This window comes from Podarcis tiliguerta (assembly GCF_965153285.1).
Source record: "Podarcis tiliguerta genome assembly, chromosome: 2".
In the NCBI taxonomy this organism is placed as follows: domain Eukaryota; kingdom Metazoa; phylum Chordata; class Lepidosauria; order Squamata; family Lacertidae; genus Podarcis; species Podarcis tiliguerta.
Genome location: NC_139535.1, coordinates 81,983,363 through 82,002,635, shown reverse-complemented (window position 1 = coordinate 82,002,635; position 19,273 = coordinate 81,983,363). Strand labels below are relative to the sequence as shown.

Sequence of the window (19,273 nt, the reverse complement as noted above, 5' to 3'; positions counted from 1 at the left end):
CAACTTGATGAGAACAACAAAAGTCATAAGGAATCACCAGATTCCATAAATTTGTTGCATTCCAGTGTCTATTCTGTAGCTACTGTGCACTTACTTCAGCCCATGTCCTTTTTCCTTTTTGCATCATGGCAACTGCCAACAATCTTATATTGCTCCTCGGGTACTTCTTCATCCCATTGTTTGTCTACTTGGGAATTAGTAATGCCATACACCCAAAGACTGGGCATGCTGTGTTAAGGATTTACTCAAGCAATCAGTGAAGACATGCCCCAATCATAGTTTAGCTTTTGTAAGATAGTCCCACAAGCCCCAATCAAAGTCAAGTGTATGGTATGGTATGGTATGGTATGGTATACAGTCCATGAAGAATGGCTGTGGTGATGATCTTGTTGTGAAGGGTAGGCATATTGCTCTTCACTCCTTCCAAAAATAAATCAGGATAGAAGAGTACTCCAGATTTAGAGAGGAGAAGTACACCATTGTTAATTAAATAGAAGACGCTTACATAAACTCCACAAACAGTGGGGTATTGATATAGGGGAAAAGGAACCATTGCCAAGGATGATGATTGTTTTAAAGACTAGTTAAGAGCTTGTGTGCTGGAGTGGTAGAGCAAGGGAGTGCTCGGACTAAAATTGTCATCTAAAACTTCTGAAGAGACACAAATTGGCAATCATAGGGAAGCAGTGAGTTGTGTCATTGGCACTTTATATAACACAGGCAATGCCAAACAGGTGCCTATGACTACTTTCATGAATATATTCCACACAGCAGTCACAACTGATATAGGGAAGGGATACGTCCTTGCAACAGAAGCGCAACACGGATAAGAAAGTGTGGCTGGACTGATGGGAAATGATTATGTATTCATTCTGTTAAAAATAGATAGTCATCTAGAAATTCTCTAAGGCTGCAATCCAATGCACACTTATGTGTGGGAAAGCCTGATTGAACACAGTGAAACTTATTTCCATGTAAACATGCATAGGATCAGGCTGCATGACCACACTTCTAGTACTGATGGTTTATTGACTGTGATTCCTGCATTGTAGGGGGTTGGGCTAGATGACATCTGGGGATCCCTTCCAACTCTGTTCTTTTGGTGGACCCATCTAGTCCTCAGGGTTGTTGATTTTAAAGATCTGGTCTAAACCTGACTTGCAGTTGCCTAGCCTTGGCACTCAATGGTTCCCTAAAAGAAAAGGAAAGCAGCTTTGGGTATGGAATAGCAGGAGGAAAGCGGATACTTAGCCCTTTGCCTTCCTGCCATTTATTTGTTTCATAGGAACCCTCTTAATTATTTTTCTTCCATTAAGGAGAAGATACAGCCCCCATCTTTTCCTTCACTGTTTGGAAAGCAGATTGGGGGTGATATTGAGTAGAAAAGTGGAAGGAAGTGGAAGGGTTAAGCAGTCCTTTCCCTAATCCATTCCTCTGCTCTGCTTACATCTGCCTGAGGCTGCTTTTCATTTAAAAAAACAACCACCACACAAACCACTAGGGGAAAGAGGCACACAACTACATGTCACGTGCAGTTTGGCCCTGCGATTCTAACATCTCATGGGGATATTTCTAATTAAACCTTTCCCCTTCTGGAAAGTGTGTCTTATCAAATATGTGCACTTATAAATAAATATATGATGCAGCTCAGCATGGTGCAGGTGTGGGATGTAACTCTCAATTTGCCTTCAGGTTCTACAGCATTCATTTCAGGGTGGTTTTTAAAAAAAAAGAATCCTGCATTTTGGGACACAATTTGTTTTTTCCTCTGTTTGTTTCTAGCATCTATGGGAAAGTTTCACAAGAAAAAAATGCTTTACATTACACTACTATACAAAAAGTGCTGTCTTCTCCTCAAGGTCCTTGGCTGTCTGCTCCTCAAGGTCTAGCTTGTCCTTGGAGGATTCTGTGCCTGGTACCAGGTCAGGGCTAGGCATGACACAACTTGGGTGAGCATTTATCCCAATTCCAACATCTCTTTCCTGAGCAGCCATTTCTACTTCAGACACCAGTAGTTAATATGTGAAGTTAAGACTTCTTTGCTCCAGGGTGCATAACTTTACACATGCTTACGTTGAATCACATTTTAATGCCCATTCACCCAGTTTGAAGAAATCATTTGGGGGTTCCTCGTTATCCCACCCTGGGCAATTTGGTGTCAGCCACCTCATTGCTCACCTCCAACTTCAGATAATTTAAAAACCAGCACTGGTCCATATAAAAGCACTTGTCCCAATTAGGCAAAACCTTCAGATTTCACACATTTCAAGATTTTGTGACAGTTCTCATCTCAAACATGCCAAACTGCATAAAAAATGTTTTAATGTAAAATACATTTAGAAATGCATACATATAGAGATAAACATCTCGTAACTACTGCGCTTACTTGGATCTTTTGATGGACTCTGGGTTGTTGTTTGTTTTTTAAGTCCAAGTCCCTATCCACATGCTTACTGATACTCCCAATGAACTTTAAAAGGATAGTTAGGCAGGAGCAAAGTCTCCTTCTACCACTAAGCCATAGTGCTTCCCCTCTTAACAGCTTCTCCTCAAGACTGCATCTCCTTCTTGGCTCTCATCATTTCCCACTGGTTAGCCTGCACTTCCAACACTGCATATTTGTGGGGTAGTATCCGTCATAGCTTGTCATCTTTGGATTCTCTGTCATGCTCTTGCACCCAAATTTATATATATCTGAAGAAGAGGTGCTGACTGGCAATGCATCCTTCAATACAAGGGATGCGTTCTTTGGTAACAGAAAGCTTGTTCTTTTGTGTTCTGCTCAGTTATAGTTTTTCTGTGCGTTCTCAGGAATTTGATGCTGCAGATGTGTGGTTTTGATATGAACCAGTGCACAGAATTTGGGTTAGTGTGGTGCAGATTTTGATTTATAGACTTCATGCAACCAAGAGAACTGATGCTTGCAATTCACTCTCATCTCTCTCTCCTGCTGTGGACAAGTCCCAGCACCATAGGACACCACCCTACTGCCATATCTTATCATTATAGAATTATAACAGTGTAAAAAGGAGACATTAAGCTGTCTTTCCCTTCAAGGCCATCAGTGAACTCAACACTTTGAAAAAGTTGAAGGAAATTTTTGGCACTACTCTTGTTATTTGTTGCTCATTGTGCATGTGGCTGGTGCCCGGGGAAAAGAGTGATTCATAATCTTGAACCTGTCTAAGAGGAATTTTAAAAAGAAAAAGAAAAAGGTGTGGCTAACATGTTCCACTCTAGAAGTTGCTGGACTACAGCTCCCATAATCCTTGACCATTGGCCATGCAGGCTGGAGCTGAAAGCTGTTTGAGTCCTGAAGCAGCTGAAGATCCAAGGATCCCAGCCCTGATATAAATGAGATGTTTCTCGTCCAACTTGCAGGCTGCAACAATAATGCATTAAGGAATCGAATTGTTTCCCATCCTTGCATTGGTAACAGATTGACTCCAGGCCTGTTTCCCCACTAGAGAGAACAGAGCCTATTACACTGTATGAGCATTAAAGCCTCTCCTACTGCTTCCAAGCCAAACTCTCTTGCCCTCTCCATGTCATGGAAGAGTCTTTGTAGATCTTGGCTACACAAAGAAAGCAACCCATGTGTTTCCTTCCACTCTTGTTCTGCGGAGTCTAAAATTCTCACAGATGAAATATCATTCAAACATCCACAAAAGCATCTCACTGTGGGAAGAGTCTTGATGTATTTTTTTTAGTGCTGCAGCACTGAATGCAGATGTACTTTTCACAAGGAACCTGGATATCTTGTTCATCACAATCCAGGTCCCTAATAGGGTTGTGTTTGTTAGTTACTGCAGAACTTTTCATGAAAATCAGCATCTTCTGAAAAGCGGAACAACTGTTACTAAAAAAAAATATTTTAAAAAATCAACAATTAAATAGATATATATAATGCATTTTCTTTTAGCCCAGTGTTCCAGTGGCGTAGCGTGGGTTGTCAGCACCCGGGGCAAGGCAAGTAATTTGCACCCCCTAACCCGGGGCAAGGCAAGTAATTTGCCCCCCCCCCCCCCGCTGCACTGTCCCTCCCCCAGATAGTCCATCGCTCTCTCTCCGCATCGCACCGCACGCCTGGCACCCTCCCCTCCACAGTGGGCGGCGACCCGGCGGCTCGGATCGGATTCGCACAGCCAGCACTGCAGTGAGAGAGAGTGAGTGAGCCAGGTAGGGGCAGAGAGCTGCGAGTGCGAGCGCACCCCCCCCCCCCGATGTTGCGCCCGGTGCGGCCGGCCCCCCCTGCAACCCCCACGCTACGCCACTGCAGTGTTCTTTCCCTTTTCACCACCTACCATATTTTTCACTTTATAAGACGCATCAGACCACAAGATGCACCTAGTTTTGGGAGGAGGAAAACAAGAAAGAAAATATTCTGAATCTCAGAAGCCAGAACAGCAAGAGGGATCGCTGTGCAGTGAAAGCAGCAATCCCTCTTGCTGTTCTGGCTTCTGTGATAGCTGCACAGCCTGCATTCGCTCCATAAGACGCACACACATTCCCCCTTACTTTTTAGGAGGGAAAAAGTGAGTCTTATAGAGCAAAAAATACGGCAATTTCTTGTTCCTGTCTTGCCTCCACACTCCCTTCCTCCTTTTGCCATTCTGTATCTTGTTCAGAAAGATTTTCATGTCAGCTGGAGCAAAGAGTTTGGACACTGTTTTATCTGTGTAAAAAAGAAACAATGGGATCGGAAACCCAATAGGAACTAGCCCATTTGCAAATCAAAATGAGATCTAAAGAATCACTCTGTTTGAAAGCTTGCTGCACAGAAATTTAAATTCATGTGTTCTACTTTATTTGCTTTCTTAGCAAGCTTCTGAAATGGAAGAAGTGATGTATTGCAATATAGCTCTTGTGCAACTCCTATGCATTTCAGAGGGATTCATGCTACAGGTCTAGTGGATTGCACCCAAGGTATCACAGTGGTACCTCGGGTTAAGTACTTAATTCGTTCCGGAGGTCCGTACCTAACCTGAAACTGTTCTTAACATGAAGTACCACTTTAGCTAATGGGGCCTCCTGCTGCTGCCGCGCCACCGGAGCATGATTTCTGTTCTCATCCTGAAGCAAAGTTCTTAACCTGAAGCACTATTTCTGGGTTAGCGGAGTCTGTAACCTGAAGCGTATGTAACCTGAAGTGTATGTAACCCGAGGTACCACTGTATTCATTTAGTGCAGGATTTTAAGATGCTTTTCAGAATAAAAACCCTCACAAGGTAGCCTACAATTTATAAAACAATTCATGAAAAATAAATAGAACAAAATCCAACAATGATTTAAAACACCATAAATTGACAGCAGATAACAGCTAATTACAGCCAAGACTAAAGGTGTAAGAAATACGCTCCATAGCATCATCCTAAAACAGTCAAGAATATGCAAGATGGTTTTAAAGCTTGTTTAATAACCTGAATAGCAGCATCAGTGGTGCATAAACAGGTAAAGAATGCTATAAACCTAGAACCTTTACCTCACCTGGAGAGAATGAATAAGCTTAAAGATGTGGTGTTGCATATTTCACTTCTATTTATAGTTATAGATACTAACTAAACTATTTATAGTTATAGATTCAGCCCCCTTATGGAATGGGAACCTTGGGAAACACTTTGAAAACCATTAATGCTACCAGGAAGGAACCATGGTTCATATCCCACAGGGATATTTCTTCAAAAGGCACACCTAGGAGAGAGAGAAGGAGATGCAACTGAGATTTTCACATAACTAACATTGTGATCTGAAGCCACCTTATTTGAATTCCAGCTTGGTGTGGACAACACCAGCCTTTTGAAACCCAGTTGCCTCCAGAGTTGTTTTTTCTTCTCTGGGTTGCAACTCCTACCATTCCTGACCATTGCCCAGGCTGGCTAGGACTGATGGGAGTTGGAGTTCAACAAATCTGGAGAGCACCACGTTGGAGAAGGCTGATTGATATAGAGTAGTAGCAGCTGTCAAACAGATGCCTTGTGCAACCACACCTGGAAACACCAGGGATTGAAACAGAGAACTTTTCCACGCAGAGCTTGTGCTCTGCAACAAAGGTATGCCACCTCCTTTTCCTTTTGTAAAGAATATACTGTGTGTGGCAAATTACAGATAATGGGGCCAGGTTCAAATGTGTCAGCAGAGGCTTTAAATATATATATATATTGTAACATAAAGCACTGTGATCACATTACACAAACGTGTGTGTGTGCAGTAGCAGCCAGTGTGGTTGAGCAGAGCCGTGGAGCTCCTTTCTTGAAACCAGGATCACCACAGCTTACCTGGAGGAAGATGAGGTGGGGCAAGGTTGGGGCTGTGTGGCATGAACACCTGATTGTCTCTGAAAGTGCACTAACACAGCCCTGATCTTGCCGCAGCAGCATCTGTAGTGGCTACTGCTGGGAGCGGGTTTCCTTGGCTGTGTCCCATCACATCAGCTGCTACTGTGTGTGTGTGTGTGTGCGTGTGTGTGTGTGTGTATGCATGTTTTTTCAAGCAAGAATACATACCATGCAGGAGTACACATGGCATAAAGTTCAAGCAGGTGACATACATTATATGTGTTAGAGAGTTCTACTGTGGCTTCTATTTACGATATTCTGGTTCCTGTCTATGCATTCCAATCTTGACCCATAGACAGTGCTTCAAGTGAATGGGCAACCACCTACACAGAGAGTCCTGCTGGGAACTTTGACACCATCCTGCTTCTGCTCTCTCTATTTGTTTTTCTTTCTCCTCTCGTATCTCCATTACATCTGGTGTTTATACAAAAGAATACATTCACACACGCGAGAAAGAAAATGTAACGCCCACAGTATATTCTTTAAAAAATAAAATGCATCGTATCACATAGAGACAAGTTCTCTTACGTTCATCTTGAGTTGTGAACACTTTGCACTGTCTTCCATCCTTCCTTGCAGGGCTCTGGCCGATATCCTCCGGCAGCAGGGACCAATCCCCATAGCACACTGTGAAAGAGAGACTATCTCGGCTATAGATACCTCCCCCAAAGACAACACACCAATCAGAACATCCTCCAAAAATCACTATACGCCAGTGCGCACCTCCAAGAGCAACCCAGGTAAGTGTTGAGCTTCTTCAGTACTTATAAAATCACACTCTGGTGATTTTATTGGGGGGAAATGAGTCAAGATGGAGGCTTAGTGCCTGAGGATTCTATGGAGCAGCAGCAATGGCTTGCATTTGAAAGTGCATTTGTGACTATACTTTAAGAGATGCAAATACATTTGTTAATGGACTTATTGAGACATGTTTAAATGCTCTGTGAAGGTGAAAACAATGGCATTTTGCAGCAATGGATTACAATAATGAGCTGTTACAATAGAAAAGAATAATAACAATAGACAAACAAATGAAATCTGACAAAAATATGTGGGTGGGAGCACTACAAAGGGCAAGTGAATTGTGACATACGCTTTCAGTCTTAAAACATGACCCAAATCCTCATCTGAGCACTGGAATCTTCTGCTAACTCCACTACCCACCTCCTGGGAAATAAGACATACTTTGTATTATCCATTATATGAACTGTTACAGTCATAATGGGATACTATGTAGAGCGAGATGCCCCAATTCAGTCACAAGTGATTGAATATGACACAGGAGTCATTGGGCAAAGCCTTCCTGCCTCTGGTTATTTGAGAGGTCAAAGCAGGTGACCTTAAAAGGGTAATAGCTCCACAAGGTGCTGAGGCAGCTCGTCTCTTTTGCCACTGCAAACTGCAGATTCCCAGCACAACACATAGGTAGTGTGACTGGGCCTGTCTTGGGCATCTTTTCCTCTCTTTACCTTATTGATTGCATCCCAAAGGATCTTCCTTCTGTTGAGGCAAAAGGTAAAAGAGAGGTTTCAGCAGAGAAGTGGAAGAGGGGAGGGAATACCGAAGCCATCTGTATCTGCAACACCTCCCAAGCTCCTTTCTCCTCTATGGGATTCCAGATATTTTTAGTTCCGGGGGGCGTGTTAGAACAGAAAAGACTCAGATGAATGGGCGGTTTCAGTAAGGAAATGGTGGACGATGGAATGGTTAAGCGCTTCTCTCCCACAGTTCTCCTTCTGAATCTGCTTTTCACTTAACAGAAGCAGCCACCATCTTAAATATATGTATTTGCATGTAATGTGAGGATCATCATAACTAAGAGGCAGGACTGCCAGATATTTAATAGAAGATGCTATAAGTGCATTTTGATAGAAGAAAAATGAGGCGAGAACTGCAAGTTTAAGTTAGGTGGCATACATTGCTTTGTAAAAGAAGGCTGATCTCTGGCAGAAAAGTGTCATAGAATGATGAATCGTAGAACTGTGGAGGATCCAACCCCTGTGCAAAGCAGCAATTGCAACACACAGTCCCGCAACCTACTTGAAACTACCCCAGACCCTGCCTAACTTTGCAAATGTGCTAGCAGTTTTATTGTTGCACCACTAGGGAGAGCTTTTGATGGAAGAAGCTCCTCCAGTAGGGGAAGAATGAGACTGACATGGGTGCAAGGATGGATGGGAAACCTGCAGGAAAGTATGGCCTGAAAATAAACAGATAGTGATTTCTGCCATAACTTGAATAGATGCATCAACAGTGTTCTGTAGCCCCAATACTGGCATTCCCTCGGAAACATGGATGGCAGGTAGTGTGTGTTGTGGGGGGAGTAAATGTGGGTTGCCCAGAGACACTGAACATGGTCCCACTCTCCTCTTCATATGATTGTAACCACATAAGGAGAGCACCACTAAGGCAGACAGAGCTTGGTTCAACTCTAGGGCAGGATAATCATTAATTGATATCCAACGGTATATGGATTTCTGAGGAATGAACTGACAGAGGTGAAGATGGGACTGAATAGGATACTAACAACTAGTAGAGGACAGTTTTGAAAAAAAGATTCAACTAGAATAATGAGTTGAGACACAAGGGTACTGAGTAAACTAAGAAGATCTTGAAACCACCCAGGCTCTGGTTACTGAACTATGCATCTAACTGACACTCAAAGTTTCTTAAAGGTGGGGTGAGCCTAACCTGGCACTGAGTTGTGGGTAGTCAGGTGCCCATTCTTTTCCTCAGTGGACAGATATTTTCAGGTGTTGAGGGAGGCCGTCCTCCACCTCTCTTTCCCTGAGCCCTACAGCTCTGGGTAGGGAAGAAAATTTCACTCCAAAGAGAAACTGTAACTCAAATTCCAGGTCCCACAATGCAAAGTATTTGGAACCAGTGGCGTAGCGTGGGGGGTGCAGGGGGGGCCGGCCGCACCGGGCGCAACATCTGGGGGCTAGGGTTAGGGGCGCAAATCCACGGGTTAGGGGGCGGAAATCCACGGGTTAGGGGGTGCAAATTACTTGCCTTGCCCCGGGTGCTGACAACCCATGCTACGCCACTGTTTGGAACCTCCCATAATAACAACAGTGCCTCCAAGTGGGGTAGGGCTTCCAGTGTGGCTACCCCTGTTCTGTGGAATAGCATTCTTGCTGAGTACAGCAGGTACTACCAGCACTTTCTGGAAAGAATTGAAGACATTTTTTGTTCTAACAAGCTTTCCCAAATGGATAAATGAGTCTTTGCCATGTGTGTCTATTTTGTTTTGTTTTAAATGTATCTGCTGTTTTTGTGTGTTTAACTGTTCTTTGCTGCTTTTGTTTATACATTGCCCGAGAAGGCAATTAACAACAGCAACAACAACCATATATTTCTGTATAAAGATAGTTACACAGTCCTGCCAATTCTGACCAACCAATTTAAAAGATGTGCCCCTTTCTAACAAACTCCCACTTGTTCACAGTGCAGAACAGGCAAGGAAAACAAAATACCCCCTCCCCCCAAAAAACTTAAGCATTTTTTATATTAAGAAAATCATACTCAGGCCTTATGTAACCAGCTGATCTTAGGGCTCATCAAGACTTCATTTTGTGCCATGTTTTCTATGCACAGCTCTGGGATTTCAAGGTTCATGTCCAAGCACTGCGACAAAGGGGAAAAAAAACACCACTCAGACATGGACCTGGAAATCCTGGATGAGCCCTTACACTGTGTCCTGATGGGGAGTGCATTGTGAACAGGCAAAGAGGCTCAGCCAAGGACAGTGTGAGTTTAAGTAACCTGCCAAGCCCCACTCCATGCCTGTGTCCTAACTGTTGAGATTTCCATTCCACCTTAAGGAGCAGACATGTGGAACTGTTGCGTGTCACATGTCTGTTTACATTCCAGCACATCTTGCTGGGAACTTCCGTTGTGTATAGTTTTTGCTTTCCCCCGTTCTCTCTGAGAAGACGAGAGAGACGACATGTTTCTTTGTCCTGATTTATGATTAATAAATCTGTAGTTGTAGTAGCTTCCACAAGCCTCATGCCTAAACTGTGTGCACAGTTCTCTCTGCTGATAGTGTGCCCTGGCTCTGAAGCCCGGGTCGCTGCGTCAGAGCAGAGGCCAATGGTCTTCGCAGTGGGATGGCTGGAAGGAGATAGCCCGGCTGGGGCTAGCCAGCTGGCCTCCTGACCCTCTGCATGTCAACACTAACATGCCCTCTTCACACTACACCTGATAGGCTTCACCTCCATCTGGGGCCCCTGCAAAGCTGCTCCTTACCTGAACCCTCTGTGGCAAGCAAGGGAGCAGACTTCTGGTGCTAAGGCAGAATGTAATCTATATAATCTATAACCGCAGAACCTAGAGAAATAATTGGGCAAAAGCCAACGTTTCCTGCATTTTTTCCTCCCTAGCTAGTATGCCGGGCAGGTAAAGGAATTGTTTAGCAACTATAAGTTAAGAAACCACTTCAGCACTACCAGCTCATTACCAGATAACTGCAGCATTAAGTGGTGCCCCACATGCGTGAATTAGTTGTTCCAGCTCACCTATCACAGACAGAGATTCCGCATCCTCTCAAACCACAAGGCTCTTGGCTGAAGTTGATGTATGCATTCAGCTGTGGCTGATTTGTACAGAGGAATCAAGTTATGCACAAGCATGTGTGAATGTCTTGAGCTCCCAATCTCCTGCCTATAAAAATGCAGTGGTGGTACTGCAGGGGCAGGCTGTTGGGAGGAAAGAGGAAATTAGTTCAGTCAAATAATAATAATAATAATAAATGAAGAGGAAATTTGTCACTGCAGATTATCTGGGATATACACTTAGCAAATGAGGAAGCTGCCTCACACTGTTGGCCCATCTAGCCCAATATTGTCGACACGGACTGGCAGCAGCTTCCCAGGCTTCCGTGCAGGGGATTTCTTTACCTGGAGATGCTTGGAATTGAACCAGGGACCTTTTGCATGCAAAGCACATGTTCTGCTATTGAACTACGGCCCTTACCAAATTCTGATGGAATTTAAATGCTAAGAGCCAGTTTGGTTGCAGGAAGAAATGTGGGTTTAGTGGAGTCCTGGGCTTCGACTCCGTACTGACAAAACTCTCACTTCATCAGGAGCCATCAGCAAAGAAAAAGAGACTGCAGTTTAAGATAGTTTCCTCATTCATCTGCAGAGTTTACAATGTCTTAGGGAGATATGGTTGCTGAAACTATTGTTTCAATGACAGCAGTTCTGAAACAAAAAGATGTGTTCAAAAAAGGGCTTTTGCAAATATCCCTATTTCTTGCCTCACAAAGCAAAAGTGACATGTTTGCTGATATGGATTAGTATTCTAAATAAAGCAATAGGCTTCTGAGTTGTTACCCTGGATCTAAAGAGAAAGAGCGAAAGAAAGATCCCTCAATTAATGGAAAAGGTGAATAATAGACCATAGTTTTGTATTTTGGAAGAGAAAATGGGAACAATGTGGTCCAACAGCGACCACCAGGGAATTGCGAAAATCGTATTTCTTCTGGAGGTGCTCTGAATATGCAGTGCCATGATTTGGGGAGCTAGAAATATCTGCAGGGGAAACATAATGTAATCTCTGCTATAGATTGCAAAGGCAGCAGCATGCCTAACATACGGATGTCAGCAATGGGTCTCCTTTGAGGAAGTGGTTCCTCCTCTCTGCATAGCCATCCAGGGAATTCACCATTTGCTGTTGTGAGTTAGATGTAAAACACGGTATGCCTAAGATTACAAGAAATCTCCCTAATTGCTCTATCTATCAGTATTCCTTTGGCGCCATCACAGAGATGCTAATTGTTCAATCTCTGCATTAAAGCTCTGTCTCCTATGTTTTCGAGCTTAAGGTACTGTTTCCTGCTATCCCTTCCCTGTGTGGTGGGCAGTTCAAGGCAAACTCAGGAAAAAAAGGAGAGAGGTATAATATTATGAATGACTTGTTATTTGTACAGTTCAAAGCACACACTATTTCAGTCATCCTTATTGGGTGCTCTGGCAAGCCAGAATGTCAGTGGGCCCTCTGGTGTCCCCAGAACCTTGTCCTAAACCTTGTTGTCCTCTGGAGCTAGTTGTGGATTAGCAGGGTGGGAGACCGATGCTGAAGCACAGTAGCTTGCTTACATCTGCTTAGTGAGTCCAAGCCTGAGGTGCGGCTGGCTATAGGTTTGTGGTGGAGCACATGCATTCCATACTCAAGGTCCCAGGTTTAGTCCCTGGAAATGAGCAGGTAGCTGGTGATTTGAAAGATTTCAGCCTGGGAACACCTGGATAGCTGGTTCAAGTCAGAGTAAGGAATAGTGGGTCGGGTGGACAAACGGCGTGGCCTGATAAAAGGTAGCTTCCTATGTCCCATCAAGATTTGAACTAAAGATATCCTGGCACACACCTCCGTGTCTTCTTAACTACCTAGACTAGTTGTAGGAAAGGGATATGGAGATTTAGGACATCTTTGCAATCATCTGTATATTTGCAAAATATAAAGACTAAGCATTTACTGTGGAGCTGCAGAGTCAGCACCAAATGCAGAGCAACATCAGTTCAGCCCCTCCAAAATCTGAACCAGCTGTTAGCACAGTGAAATCCAAGCTGCCTCTTTTAGCTTTCTCTCTTTCCCTCTGGTCAGGCAAAATGGCAAGCATGAATGACTCAAGATATGTTCCAGATGTTTAGAAACAATTGGAGTTGTTGTTTTCTGCTGTGGTCAGATTGTTACCAAAAGTCAAACCATATATAACAGGACAGGATGCCTGATAGCAATATGGACAGGGGAGATGACAGAGTTCAGTGAGATATCAGAGAGACCACTTGCCCACCATATTGTGCAGCAGTCAGGTGGACTCGTAGAGTTAAGCAGCCATGGTCATTCCTCCTAGGAAAAGAATGTTCAGACTCCACAGAAGACAACTGCCAGGTTCTTTTCAAATGGACCTCATGCCAGATTAATACCCAAGATTATGAATTTGTTAACCAGGAGCTCTGTTCACAGAGTTTGCAATAAGCCGAGGATTGCTGCAGACTTTTGGAGAAGGGTTGCTCAGGCAGACAGTTCCTCCTCCCATCAAACAGGGAAATTATTGATCTGGGTTTTCAAATATTCATCAGAGGCAGAGCTGGCTCTGCCATTAGGCAGGCTGTGGCAGCTGCCTCAGGCAACAGCCCCACAAACACCCTGCCACTGGTGCAGAAGTGGAGCCGGCCCAAATAGCGTGGGAATCTTGTTGAGCTCACAAATACCCATACATCCTGCAGAGAGACCACTGGGTGTAAGCACTAAGATTTTAAAAGGCTAGTGCTGTTCTTCCACTTACAATTGCAGTGCAGATCAGCAGCTGCCCTTTGATTGTACAAGAATACCTGCTACCTCTTTTGTGGGGCTGGTTAGGAATATTTCCTCCTTTGGCCAGGGAGTTTGTGGTGAGCATCTACTCTGCACTGCACTCAGGAGATTAGGTAGTAATATATTCAAGCTTTAGCAGTTAGTCCTTGCTGGCAGGGTCAGGGCAGGTAAAGAGGGTGGTATAATTATAAGGAAACTAGTAAGCACCCCAAGGCATCAGATGAGTGGCAATGGGGGTATCCATAGACCAGATTCTCAAGTCCAATGTGCTTAGGGAAAATGGGACCGCCTTGGGAATGGCTCAACTCACTCAGGGCTAAGGGGTTGTGAACTGTGACAATGACAGGACTCCCTCAGTTTAGCAGATGTAGCTGGGAAGGATAGGTGCTATGGCTGATGGAAAAATTCCATACCAAATAGCCAACCCCAATGGGGATTGAAATTTAGGTTTAAATAGGGTTCTTGCCTCTATGCAGCTACATTTGTCATCCTTACATATCACCGAAATGCTCCTTCAGGCTACAGAACCTTTTAAGGCAGTGTAGCACCACCTGGGTGAAACAGAAAGCTTTGCTTCGCCTTCATGGCTGGACTAAGCTGACCTTATTATTCCACAACATTCCCTAAAACATCCTTAAAAAAGTGCTCAGCAGGAACAACAAACAACAACAACAACAGACCTTTGGAAGGAAACCCTAGATTTCCTATGAGAAGTTCAGCTCCTGTTTACCAATAATGGTATTAGACATTTAAAGATTTGTAAATATGGAGAATCTGGTTTGCTTCACCATTCCCAAGAAACAATTTCCCCTTCCAGTTTATGTGCTACCATGGCAAAAGTGGTTCAATGAGCAGGTGCCTTCTGCACCTTTGTGTCTGATCAACAACCTATTGATGCAAATTCGGCTTTGTATGCAGCAAGCTACACAGGTTAGTCCACTGATTAGCTAGATATAGCTGGGAAGGCTTTTAATAAGACATTTAAGTCAGGAAGCTTCCAATGTAAACACACACAAAGTGCTGTTTTCAGCAACTCCTTCTACCTGGGGGCATATTTTGATCTCAGTCTGCATGCAAAACGAGAGTGGAACATGCCCTCAATCTTTCTCTTTTCCTTACCTTAAAAAAAAAAAGTTTTAACAAATGTGTCCAGCCAATTTCAGAGTTCAGCAGCAGGGGAAACATTTCACCTTTTAATCCTCCTTACACAGATGTGAAAAGATTTTGAAGCCAAGGCCAGCTGCCTCTGGGTTCGCAGATGAAAGAAGAGAACTATTTTGGTTAGAGTTTTTCTGACCCATGCAGAGAACATCTCAAAGTCGCAAGTAGTTGGTGTCTAAATAGACCAAGACCAAGTTTGGAATCTCCCAAACTGTTTCATCATCATCATCACCATCACCATCATCATCATCATCATAAATGGAAGGCAAAAGGCTTGATGATGAAATATAAATAAATCAATGTAGCTACATTAATCTAATCTATCCATCTATCTACACAATCTTGTAGGCTCTTTTTTAAAGGTGGTGCAAGTTTGTTTCATGAGTTTGTGAGAGTTCGCTATTCTTGCACACTCTTCAATGCGCACTCTTTCAAAATGGGAGCCTGAATGGATTATGAACTCCCCCCCCCGACACTACTACTTCTTCTTCTTCTTCTTCTTCTTCTTCTTCTTCTTTATTTATTTATTTATTGTACATTTTCCATTTTTCTATTTCCAGAAACAGATTTTTGTGTGCAGACTTCCCAACCTTACCTTCCGTGGCATTCATAACAAACCTGGCTTTTGCTGCATATCAGTTTGTTATTCCACCCTAATTTTCTCCCTTCTGGTCCTTCGCTGTGTTTAACTGTTGTTTGTAGAATTACCCCTACTTGTAGGTTGATTTTTGGTATCAGATTTTAAAAAAATATTCCCCAAAGCTGTCCCATTCACCCTTTTGCCTTTTTGTTTTTTTCCATCTTGATTTCCTATTTGGCTGTAAGATTTGCGAGTTCTGCAAATTCTGTTAGTTTGTGCAGCCATTGTTCTTTACCCCTCCCCCAACACTTCTACTCATACCTTCTTTCTATGTGTCTTCATGTATGTGAATCTCACTTGCATAGTCTGGGGGCATCCTCCTTAGGCATGGGAGAACCCACCGCTGTCTGTCTATGCAGAATTTTCTTATGATTCGGTAGCAGTTGAAAAGAGCAGATGTCAAGTAGGTGCAAGCCCTACCAGCTGACTCTTGTGTGAGTTTGAGCTGTGGTCTAGGCAAACCCCTTGGGCAACCTTGAGAAGTAATTTTTAAAAAGATGCAATAAGTAGAAAACAGATGTGGCTAGTGCTCCACTTATCCTGCAAAGTAACACAGAGAGATAAAGACTGCAGACTGTACAAACTCATTGTGGAGCAAGTCATCTGGCAGGGATAGCAGCAATACATGTCTAGTTGGTTGGTTTTCTAAAGGAAAAATGCCTAAGAAATAATAGAGAAGAGGGACTGAGCACCTAGTGGCTGGGTGTGGAAACATTTAATCCTGATTCAAAGAAAACAGAAATGTACTCCGTTCACTATTTATTTAAGGCATGTGCTATACCACTTAATTATTTCCATTCCTAAATTGTGCATATAAAAGCAATCCACATAAAATGAAACAAAACAACAACAAAAATTCATCATAAAACCAAACCCTACCCCCAAATGCCTGCTGGGACAAGAAAGCCTTAATCATGACCTTGAAGTTCAGCGGGGGGGGGGGTGCCTGTCTAATCTCAGCTAGCAGGGAGTTCCACAGGCTTGGGCCCACGATGCCTCACCAAATGCACTGCTCCTAGTAGTTAACATTTAACAGAAAGCACAGGAAAGCAGGCCAGGAATGGCTCCTTAGAGCTTCTGCTTGGTGGCAAATGGTGTGTTCCGCAGTGCGCATGGAAATGAATATTTTTGTGTTGAAGTGACAGGCTTCATATTCAATAATAAGTGTTTAATTGAGGCAAATTGGAAGTGGTGCCTGTGCAAAAATGCAGGTACATTATTAATACATAAGTGCTTGCATACTCAGATAATCTGCTAATTCAGGCATAGCTAGCTGCATAGGAGTCTACCTCGCTTTCAGTTTCATGCCAAAGAGCAGAGCTGGAAGTGTGATACACAAGGCAGCATGGATTTGTTTGTCCCTCCTCAGCGCAGCCTATGAAGTCCTCAGAGCTCGACATCCCCTGCATTTTGCGTGCAGACAGCTGGGGTAAATTCTGTGCTGCTCTGCTGGAAGCAGGTGTTCAAAATGAGCAGAATTTGAGATGCCTCCCCACCAAAATAAAATAAAATAAATGTAGGAGGAAGTATGGTGAGTATCTGCTCCCTGATGCTTTGCCATTCTGGGCCGCCTCAGTGTAAGAGGCATGCTGCAGCTGTTCCCATTTTGAAAAACTACTTGACATGACCCCATTGGCTTTGCAAATGCCCCCAAGCTGGACCACGCATCCTTTCCGCAGTCTCTCTTTTGGAGCCTGTGGGGCTGAGGGGTACGCGGCCAGCCTAAGTCCACCTAGGAAGGCGTTTAGCATTCCATCTGCAGAGTGTGGTCCCAAAGCTGTGAAGCCTGGCATCACGACTCTTATCGTCCACAATGATATCAGGAAATTGTGAGTTACTATGGTAACAATATCTTCTTTTTTTATATAAAAAAGAGAGACTAATAAAAGTAGCAAGAGGGTGAGCAAGAGGATTAAGAATATAGATTTCCTTTGAAACAAAACATCACAGCAAAACTCAGCTGGCTCTGTGCAACACAGCAGACTGGAGAGCGCACAGGAGGCAAATGGGCTTCTCTGGCAAAGGGAGGGAAGGAAGGAGGAGGGAGGTGCGTCGTAGGGAAAGAAAAAGAATGCTTAATGTAAAAGGGAGCCTCTGAGACAAAAAAAGGGGGCTTGTTTTCAGCTCAGTGATAATATTATGTGGTGGACAGAGAGATGTAGAGAGAGGGGGGTGTACAGTGCTCCCACTGGTGTGGACCTCTTTACTTGCTCACTGCACAGAGTGATCCTTTCCACGCAGACATGCCGAAGAAGAGAGCATGTGCATGCGCATCGTAGTCTCAAGGTGTCAGGACCAGATGTTAATCTCAGTGTTGCCACCCCAGGAGTGACTATGAATGAACCCACACTCTCCAGCAAGAAGCCGGAAGAGCACAGGAAACGAATGAAGGGGAAATTGAAAGGTTTGGCCCAAAAGTTGTGAGCCCAGTCTTTTGTGCCGACCCAAGGCACTTTGCTATCATAAGCTGAGCATCAAATGATGCCAGCTGCCTCCCTCTGTGCTAGGGCCATAGTGATTTATTTCGCTATTCAGACATCAATTCCTGCCTCAATCATCCCCCTAAATTTTTCCGCCTGAAGCATTCTGTTTCATCTTGCTGCGTGACAGCGGCGGCCCTGCAAGCCTTCTATACAGCCAGGGCTGTGACTCCACCACTGCATTGAATGAGTATGGAACTTGATCCTAGGCCCCTCATTTGACATTTGGGAATCTTAGTTTTCTTTAAAAACAACAACACAGAAGCAATTTTCTAGCTCTGTTGACTATGCTGATAGACAAGAGTGTGGAGGCAATGTCTGGTGGAATCTCAAAATTGACAGTGCAATGCTGGAGTGGCTATTGGCAGGGTAGGAGAGCAAGGCTGGCCCTTTAATTTCCACATGATTGTCAGAGACAGAATGAAGTCTGTGGGGGGAAAGCTTCTCTTATTTGCATATGTATATATTTTGCAGAATTCTGCTTTCTTGTGATTTGTTTGTTTAAGCGGATAGTATGCACAGACTTTTCTCTAGTCTTAAAAGTCAGCTTGTTGTATTTCTTTCTTTTGTTTATTCGCTATAAAGAAGCACAGTGTGTTTGAAGAAACCACCAGGACAGTATATCTTTGCAGGGAAGACTTGTGAAGGAGATTAGTTCCAATGGGGGTTGTGGATGCCACCCCACTAAACAAAAAGCAAATGCCACTGGAAAGTTGAGAGCTCAGAAGCTCTTGATGTATAAAGTGTCCACTATTCCTTCTTTCTTGGTTCCTGTCTCCTTTAATGACAGAAACCCTGAGGCCTCCCTGCACCATTTTGCTGTAGCTTACTCACAAGTGAGGCAGCCAGAAGGCAAGAGTTATGGCTCTGTAGGACAGGCTGAACTCTGAGCTGCAACTAAACTGCATGCCTTTTGGTCTGTGGGTTTTGCAGAGGAGGCTGGGTGTCTCTGCCAGGTCTTGTAGGAATAGTTCTAATCTGTATTCATAGTAACACACTGTTTATGCACCACCTGCTCTAGAGCCCTTATGGCTTTTCTAGCTTCAGCTTGAGTACGTAGGCTGTGAAATGCACTATGTGTGTGTATGTGCCAGCCCCTCCTTCACCAGAATAGGAAGGCATTGGTGGTGATGGCAATCAGAAGCTGGCCATGCAGGAGAAACAGGGGCAGGAGCAGTCTGAAGGACAAATGAAATGGCATCTCTCTCTCTCTTTCTCTCTCCCCACCCTATCCTCACATACAGAATAAAAGTTGACAGCAACCTGTAGCCTACTTCTCTTGTTCAGACATCCCACTGTAGGCTGTGCAATTAGATCTTTCCAAGGTTCTTCCTGAT

The 19,273-nt window shown here is 43.8% G+C and overlaps 1 protein-coding gene and 1 long non-coding RNA gene across 8 annotated transcripts in view; one reads left to right on the top strand and one right to left on the bottom strand.

Moving 5' to 3' along the window:
• The window catches only part of SHISA6 (shisa family member 6), a 257,501-nt gene that overhangs the window by 13,463 nt on the left and 224,765 nt on the right, over positions 1-19,273 (top strand). For all 7 annotated transcript variants that reach the window (XM_083429685.1, XM_083429680.1, XM_083429679.1 and 4 more), the window contains exon 3: positions 6,915-7,075. In XM_083429685.1, coding sequence (XP_083285811.1) covers positions 6,915-7,075 — 161 coding nt within the window. The remainder of the gene's footprint in view (positions 1-6,914; positions 7,076-19,273) is intronic.
• LOC310672488 lies at positions 4,564-7,928 on the bottom strand. Its single transcript, XR_014508620.1, has 5 exons — positions 7,805-7,928; positions 6,864-6,962; positions 6,588-6,749; positions 5,639-5,691; positions 4,564-4,675 (listed from the first exon to the last, which is right to left on the bottom strand). It is a non-coding gene; the product is annotated as an uncharacterized lncRNA (long non-coding RNA).